Source organism: Neoarius graeffei, chromosome 2, assembly GCF_027579695.1.
Source record: "Neoarius graeffei isolate fNeoGra1 chromosome 2, fNeoGra1.pri, whole genome shotgun sequence".
Taxonomy (NCBI): Eukaryota; Metazoa; Chordata; class Actinopteri; order Siluriformes; family Ariidae; genus Neoarius; species Neoarius graeffei.
In genome coordinates, this window is record NC_083570.1 from 91,199,917 (window position 1) to 91,209,067 (window position 9,151).

At 41.2% G+C, this 9,151-nt stretch overlaps 1 protein-coding gene across 1 annotated transcript; it reads right to left on the reverse strand.

Moving 5' to 3' along the window:
* Window positions 1-346: 346 nt before the first annotated feature.
* On the reverse strand, window positions 347-1,333 carry LOC132870227 (putative nuclease HARBI1). The gene has a single exon (XM_060903858.1). The coding sequence runs from the start codon at window positions 1,331-1,333 to the stop codon at window positions 347-349; it is 987 nt and encodes a 328-aa protein (XP_060759841.1).
* Between the last annotated feature and the right edge of the window lie 7,818 nt (window positions 1,334-9,151).

Below are 9,151 nucleotides of genomic sequence, written 5' to 3' on the forward strand. Positions count from 1 at the left end.
CAATGCAGTGGTTCATACAAAACAGTCTGTTGAAGGGTCTTCTGACCCTTTTCCCCTCTGCCTCCATTATAGTCAGGTAACTGTTGCTTTGTGTGGAAGGCTGTACTTTCTGTTCATCAAAGCAGGTGTAAATTGTCTGTCTGGCAGGTGAGTCAGGTTGATGTGTAAACAATTTCAAAAGATTCTTATCCAATAGAAAGCAGGCAAGAAATGGTTTGAGTCACTTGTCTATGTACAACACCCGCACAGTTTACTAAATCCACACTAAAGAATACTATATACAAAAGTGATTGGTACATTAAAAAAGCAGTGAACAGAAGTGACAGCGGTACATACAAAATACTGTTCAAGGGTCAAGGAACTTTGTAAGCACTCTTCTGACCCTTCTCCCCTCTGCCTCATTACAGTCAGTCAGGTAACTGTTGCTTTGTGTGGAAGGCTGTACTTCCTGGTCACATTGTACAGCACTCACCACACAGTGTTCATCCACGGTCTCACTGTTTTCTTCACAGTAGTTGTGGAGAGCAAAGCAGGCAAAAATTACACAGAGCAAGTCATTCAGGTTAATGTCCATTGCTCTTCTCAGGGATGCAAATCTGGCCTTCAGCCGACCAAAAGCACACTCAATGACCATGCGTGCCCTACACAAACATAACCCAAAGTACTGCTCTTGTGGCGTGGAGCCACCGTTTGAATATTCCTTCATCAGGAAAGGTAGTAATGGATAGGCTGGGTCACCCAGGAGAAATATGAGGATGGGTTCCTCATCATCCACTATCTGCTTTTTCAATGTTGGAATCTTGCCGGTTTTAAAGTAGGTGCTGATCTTTGAATTTGCAAACACTCGTGCATCGTGTGTACTGCCATGCCACTTTATAACTACATCCATAAATCTGTACTTGTAGTCACACACTGCTTGTACATTTAAGGAATGTTTACCCTTTCTGTTGATGTAGTCCATGGCGTGGGATGATGGCTGCTTGATTTCAATGTGGGTCCCGTTGACCGCTCCCAAACACTGTGGCATGCCATGTACACGGTGAAAGCCAGACACAAGCTCCTCTGCCTCGGGTTCTGTGAAGGGCAGCTTGATATATTTCGGACCGAGGTGGAGAGCGATGGCTTTGCATGTCTGCCTCACGACGACGGAGACAGCCTGCCGTGACAGGCCGAAGGAGTTTGCCGTCTTCCGTAGCCTTCCCTCGTCACTCAGGTAGTACAGCGTACAAGCAACCTTCTTTAATGGTCCAATTGCTTCTCTCATGTTGGTTGTTTGGCCTTCAATATGAGGACGAAGTTCTTCGCTCAGGGCCACAAGTGAAGCTCTGGACATCCGAAAGTTCTCTCTCCACTCTGCGTCCACAACAACACCATTCACAAAGTTGTCCCACCAGCTACTGGTTCTTCCAGGTCTCACCCAAAATCTTCTTCTTTTGGCCCGTCTAGTTACACGCCGTGGTGGGTTTAAAAGAATCTGACGCGTGTGGCCGTATAAGCGTCTCCGCCGCTCGCCTAGTCGGTGCAACACCTGTAAATTTTGCTTCAATAATGCGAATAAACTTAGCAGCGACTGCAGCACTGAAACTACTACTACTATGGGGGCCGCCATTGTTGCTGTTGTTATGAATGACGCGCGCGAGAGTGCTGCTTGTTCTAGTCATGTGGTTGTGACGTCATCGTAAACAAATCCGTTCTACTCATCCAGACGACTTCGCAACGCCGCTGTTGCCACATTTTTCCACTCTGGAACCCGTTCTCAAAAAATTTCGTTTTGGGGCACCCAAAACGCCGGTGCCATGTGGACACCAGGCCGAAACGATAAACAATTTTATCAGATTCACCTGAATCCATTGCTGTGTGGACAGGGCCTGAGTCAGAGAGTCATAGGCATTGTGATTTCGATTAGAGACTCAATCTCTCTACAGATCAGATTCAGAGGCTCATTGAATATATGATTTAAATGGAGAGACTCATTTGCTGTATGATTCAGAGACTTTGGTTCTGATTCTGTTTCGAAGCTCATTCAATCTACAGTTCAGATTTAGAGGCTCACTATCTCTATGATTAACTTTCAGAAGTTCATTGTGTTCGGAGGCATTATGCCATGATGTCTATATAAGTCTTAGCACTAAGTATTGAAGAACTGCAGAACAACGGGCTTTAATACTTGCAGTTCTTAATAAAGAAAGTTCCATCAAGAATCATTTTTATATTGTTATGTCTGCAGTGAAGGATGATATTTTGGTCTGACGATGAGTGTTAGACTCTAGTTTCAGGATACGATTATATCTGTGAGAGATATTACATGTCATTGTTTATTCAGATTTCTATTTGTCTGTCTCATGAACAGCGCTGAGACGTAGATATTTATTAGTTCTCACCCTTTTACCAATCTCTCTCTCTCTCTTTCACACTCCTTTGCTGATACAGGGGTAGAAAAGGCAGCACGAAAACAGAAGAAGAAGAGGCAATGAGGAGGAATGATGGTTCTCTGTTTGCTTGTGTATTATTTTTGTGTCTGTGATTGACTTTTCATTATCTAGTACAGGTGCATCACTGTGTACAGCATAGGGAAATGTTTACAGACACACATCCTTGAAAGCAAACAAGAAGTACATTACCAATTCAAGTAACACACACACACACACACACACACACACACACACAGAGAGAGAGAGAGAGAGAGAGAGAGAGAGAGACAGAGAGAAAATCAATTTGCCTCCTCAGCAGGAAGTAAATTCTTTGAGGAATGGGATTTGAAGGCTGAAATCTTAGTCTTTCATACAGTATGTGTCCTACATGTAAGCAGAATGCATTTTGGAGACACTTGAGAAGGGGGGGGGGAATAAATATAAGCAAAGAAATCTAAATACATTTTTCTTCCTGCATTGAAATAACATCTCAAGGAAAAAGAACTGTGTCAGCGAAGACATATCTCTTCTAAAAAACTACACATCTACAACACTTGCATTCCTCAGGGGGAAAAAAGAGGATAGGAATTTAAACCTGCCATAAACTTTAGATTTAGCTACAAAAGGAGTCCAGCTCTCGCTCCCTCTCTCTTTGAATCCATTCCATCTCTTTAAATCAATGGTTACACACAGTGCAATGGAAATGAAAGGCTGAAGAAGAGAGTTCATGTTTTTCTTCCTTGCAAGCAGTTACACACCTGTTTGCAGACCACATAACAGACTGAATTTGTAGAATTAAATTATAGTGCAGCTGCTTGAATGGACTAAATGTCTGCGCTCAATTTTTTTTTTTTTTTTTGGAAAGCTAAATCTGAACAAATGGCACTCACAATTATCCAATTAGTGAATCATGTGGCAGCAGTACAGCGCATAAACTCATGCAGACGTGATGTTCACATCAGACATCAGAAGGGGGGGGGGGGGGGGGGGGGGGGTTGCTGGTCCCCCATTAGATTGGGTGGTTTGAGTATTTCAGAAACTGCTGATCTAATGGGATTTGACTGTAGGTGCTAAAGAAGGCAACTGGACTTGTTTGAAATTATTGAAGATGTTTCACCTTTCATCCGAAAGGCTTCTTCAGTTCTGTCTGACTAGTGGGGAGTTTCAGGTATTTATCCTCTAGTAGACCAAAAGCAACCCTAAGGAGAGTTGTTGAGGTCACATGGGAGTCATTGAAGTCAGCTGAGTTTTGGTGTGAATATGTATTCGGTTGCCTGGGAGACTCAGCTGACTTCAACGACTCACATGATGGCAGAGCAAGCCAACAACCCACAGATCAAGCTAAAGACCCTCTAGTATGCTAACACCGTTCACACCTGGCCTCCAGTGACCCCAACACCTACAGGATGACTGAGAGGGTCAATGGCCCACATGGCCTCAATGACACTCCTTAGGGTTGCTTTTGGTCCACTAGAGGATAAATACCTGGAACTCCCCAATAGTCAGACAGATGAGAGGTGAAATGTCTTCAAGAATTTCAAGCAAGTCCAGTTGCTTTCTTTAGCACCTATGGTTTACTATGACCTGGATGACTGAGAACCTTCACAGACATTTGAAGAACACAACAGCATTCTCATCAGAAAGCTCAGAGGAGAATGCCCAGACTGTTTCAAGCTGGCAAGAAGGGTACAGTAAAGCAAATAACCACTCTTTACAACTGTGGTGAGCAGAAAAGCATCTCAAAACACACAACATACTGTATTGAACTTTGAAGCAGATCTATATGCTACTAAAGGAAGGCTGACTGTCTATCTGTTCACCTACAGTGGTGCCTGAAAGTTTGTGAACCCTTTAGAATTTTCTATATTTCTGCATAAATATGACCTAAAACATCATCAGATTTTCACACAAGTCCTAAAAGTAGATAAAGAGAACCCAGTTAAACAAATGAGACAAAAATATTATACTTGGTCATTTATTTATTGAGGAAAATGATCCAATATTACAGTACATATCTGTGAATGGCAAAAGTATGTGAACCTTTGCTTTCAGTGTCTGGTGTGACCCCCTTGTGTAGCAATAACGGCAACTAAACATTTCCAGTAACTGTTGGTCAGTCCTGCATACCGGCTTGGAGAAATTTTAGCCTATTCCTCCATACAGAACAGCTTCAACTCTGGGTTTTTGGTGGGTTTCCTCACATGAACTGCTCACTTCAGGTCCTTCCACAACATTTCGATTGGATTAAGGTCAGGACTTTGACTTGGCCATTCCAAAACATTAAATTTATTCTTCTTTAACCATTCTTTGGTAGAATGAATTGTGTGCTTAGGATCATTGTCTTGCTGCATGACCCACCTTCTCCTGAGATTCAGTTCATGGACAGATGTCCTGATATTTTCCTTTAGAATTCGCTGGTATAATTCAGAATTCATTGTTCCATCAATGATGGCAAGCTGTCCTGGCCCAGATGCAGCAAAACAGGCCCAAACCACGATACTACCACCACCATGTTTCACAGATGGGATAAGGTTCTTATGCTGGAATACACTGTTTTCCTTTCTCCAAACATAACGCTTCTCATTTAAACCAAAAAGTTCTATTTTGGTCTCATTCGTCCACAAAACATTTTTCCAATAGCCTTCTGGCTTGTCCATGTGATTTTTAGCAAACTGCAGACAAGCAGCAATGTTCTTTTTGGAGAGCAGTGGCTTTCTCCTTGCAACTCTGCCATGCACACCATTGTTGCTCAGTGTTCTCCTGATGGTGGACTCATGAACATGGACACTTTTTCTGAGGTCCTCAGAAATCTCCTTTGTTCGTGCCATGATACACTTCCACAAACATGTGTTGTGAAGATCAGACTTTGATAGATCCCTGTTCTTTAAATAAAACAGGGTGCCCACTCACACCTGATTGTCATCCCATTGATTGAAAACACCTGACTCTAATTTCACCTTCAAATTAACTGCTAATCCTAGAGGTTCACATACTTTTGCCACTCACAGATATGTAATATTGGATCATTTTCCTCAATAAATAAATGACCAAGTATAATATTTTTGTCTCATTTGTTTAACTGGGTTCTCTTTATCTACTTTTAGGACTTGTGTGAAAATCTGATGATGTTTTAGGTCATATTTATGCAGAAATATAGAAAATTCTAAAGGGTTCACAAACTTTCAAGTACCACTGTATGCAAATCGACATGGCTGGATGCACATACTCCATACTTTGTGCATGGATTGGTGACACCCCAGAGGGGCAAGACAACATTTTCAATTTTCCAAAACATGGGATTAGCGCAAATCCAACACACTGTTCATTTCCCATAGGCTACATGCTCACACTAACACACTGCATGCAGCCTTGGTGGGGAATCCCCTCCCCCACTCACCTGAGAGTTTCGATTGTACAGGACCTTACAATCAGCACTCCTTGCTGGAGACTTCCACTAGGGCTGAGTCTACGTTTCCTCAGTGATGGGCAATAACTACTAATGCTACATCCACACAACAACGGCAACGAGATTTTATTTAAAAAAATATCGCGTCCACATGGGCAACAGATCAGTAAAATATCAGGTACATATGGCAACGCAACGCTTGCTGAAAACGATGCAATACACATGCCACACCTCTAGGGGCGCTGTAAGACGGTCCCATCGGAGACACCAGAACAATAGAAGAAGTAGACGCATGTGCATAAACCCCTTCTTCTACCTGGTGTGAAGCACTGTCAGGAACAAACACACAACAAGAAGAAGATGGCTGCGACTACGCGAGGAAATCATGCCTTCTGTGTGTACAAATTAGTTTTATTAGTGTGCATAGTTTTATATAACTTAATTTTCTTATTGTGTGTGAACATTTTGAAAAGCATTTTATATAATTTATATAACTTTTTATATTGTGTGTGAACATTTTGAAAAGCAGTCTTATCCAATAAAAAAAAGAAATTCAAGAAATGGTTCAGTTACTTGTTTATTTAAAAGAAAAGCTGTATACAAAAGTGAATGCAATGCAGTGGTTCATACAAAACAGCGAGAGTGCTGCTTGTTCTAGTCATGTGGTTGTGATGTCATCGTAAACAAATCTGTTCTACTCATCCAGACGACTTCGCAACGGCGCCGTTGCCAGATTTTTCCACTCTGGAACCCGTTCTCAAAAAATATCGTTGTGGGGCACCCAAAATGCCGGTGCCGTGTGCACACCAGGCCGAAACGATAAACAATTTTATCAGATTCACCTGAATCCGTTGCCGTGTGGACAGGGCCTCAGTCTCCTCTCTCGCATGGGCAATAACTGCTAGTTAGCTACAATAGCATGAGGTCCCAATTCTTCTGTCAGCCTAGAACAGGAATCTGAGGAGTCTTGAAGATTAGAACAGTGTTCAAGCATCTGTACTGGTCATAGCTATCAGTGTCCATAGACGGTTCAGCCAAACTCTTCTGTGACCCATACTCTTGCTGAGAGCCCACACTATATATAGATTATGAAGTGTAATACAACTAAGCAAATATTCCCTCATAAGGGTCAAACTGCAAATATTAGATGAAGGTCACTCATATTAAGATGTGTAATATTTACAGCAATTCATTTCTTCCATACAGCATTAAGAGATTTGAACTGCTGATCTTGTAGCTATAGATAGAGATATAGATCAGAGGATATTTTCCTCTGCAGCACTGCCACAGGCTTCATCCACATGTATATATGTGTTACTGAGAAGCTGTCAAGGCTCTTCACACTACTGCAGAGCTTTATACACTACCCAAGAATATAGTGATCACATCACTTCAAGGTCTTGCTATTAATCTAGAGATTAAAGATAGACAAAATTCACAAACATCCACTCTAAAAAATAATTCAAGGCCTTAGTAAATATCACAATAATTAAAAAAAAGTATACTACTTTAATAAAATCTCTGAAAATCACTTAAGTGATTATTTGAGTTGGACATAACAAAATAAATGCTTAAAAATCCAACAGTTAATTTTGTCTTATATTTACATCTATTATTTAAGGTTATTTCACAAAAAGAAATTAGTATTTGAGTAACAAATTATATTTTTAAGATATCCGTTATATTTTCAGTAAATACCAGTCAGAATATTTGAGTATGGAGCAATTATACCGATCAGTTTCAAGAACTTTAATTATTACTCATTCCAACTCAGTAGTCTTAATCTCCAACAACTTAAGAAAGTGAGTAGTTTTTACGCAGAATGTCATGACATGCCACCATTCGCGCGCAATGAGAGTGGATTCATGGGAAATCTACCTTGCTTTTTGCAAAACACAAAGCAACAGGCCTGGAGACACCGCAGTGAAAATCACTTGGAGGACTCCATACGCCGGTAAGTAGAAAGCTAGTAAAAAAGTAATTAAATATTGACCCGGTCTTCCTGCACATAACTTTACAGCGTCTATTTTTTTTATGCTGCCGCCACCATGCTGTTTAATGTCTGTTTTACAGCAACAGTACCGTGAAAGAAGAGAAGGTGAATGAAGACATCACAACAGAAAAGGTAAATGGCATCCATTTATAGTGTTCCAGGAGGATTTAGGTGTTTACATTTTGAAAAAAGGTTCCCAGCATGTTAGTTTATACTACACTCTTTCATGCTTTTCATGCATTTCATTCTTTTTCCCTATATTGCATGAAACCTGTGATTTGCTTAATAATGTGGAACAGTGTCAAGTAGTTTTTCTTTAATTTGGCTCACCTGGCAAACTAACTGCCAAACATGTCTGTGAGAGTGATGGCAGTGATCTAAACAGACAGGAGAAACATCACAATTGAAAATTTCATTGAAAAACTAAAAATCATGTCAATTTTTTTTTTCACTAAAAAGTTGCATAATTTGGAACGCGGTGTACTTCTGTGATTTTGAATTTGACTATGTACAGTATATAACCTCAGGGGAGGATTAAAACTTTTGAATAATTTTATACTCTTTTTTTTTAAGTGTAGATTTTCAATTAACTATAGTGGTAGATATAATTTACATCAATGTGTAAATGAAATAGGGTGTCATTTTAATAGATCTGTATGAGAAAACATCTCATCTCATTATCTCTAGCTGCTTTATCCTGTTCTACAGGGTCGCAGGCAAGCTGGAGCCTATCCCAGCTGACTACGGGCGAAAGGCGGGGTACACCCTGGACAAGTCGCCAGGTCATCACAGGGCTGACACATAGACACAGACAACCATTCACACTCACACCTAAGGTCAATTTAGAGTCACCAGTTAACCTAATCTGCATGTCTTTGGACTGTGTGGGAAACCGGAGCACCCGGAGGAAACCCATGCGGACACGGGGAGAACATGCAAACTCCGCACAGAAAGGCCCTCGCTGGCCACGGGGCTCGAACCCGGACCTTCTTGCTGTGAGGCGACAGCGCTAATCACTACACCACCGTGCCGCCCCATGATAAAACATATTAGTCCAAAAAGTATGTACATGAATGGAAATGGTATTGAATCAGTCTTTTTGCTCCGTATTATAACACTGTTACTCATCCTTTTTAAGGTGGCAGCTTATGGGATGGCAATGCAAGCTCTGCACATTTGAGGATTCTTCAAAAGGGGAGCTTCTCAAGCATTATTCAGTCAAGCACAGTACCTCTGATCATGGCTATTCAGTACCCTGTCTTCATTTAAGGCTGTCCTTGCTCCTTTAAGACATGGGATGGCCTGCATACACACTTGTCTAGATCCCACAATTCACAGGAA

Excerpts from the sequence above, each read along its gene's own strand:
- LOC132870227 (XM_060903858.1), bottom strand. The coding sequence starts at position 1,333 with ATGTCCAGAGCTTCACTTGTGGCCCTGAGCGAAGAACTTCGTCCTCAT.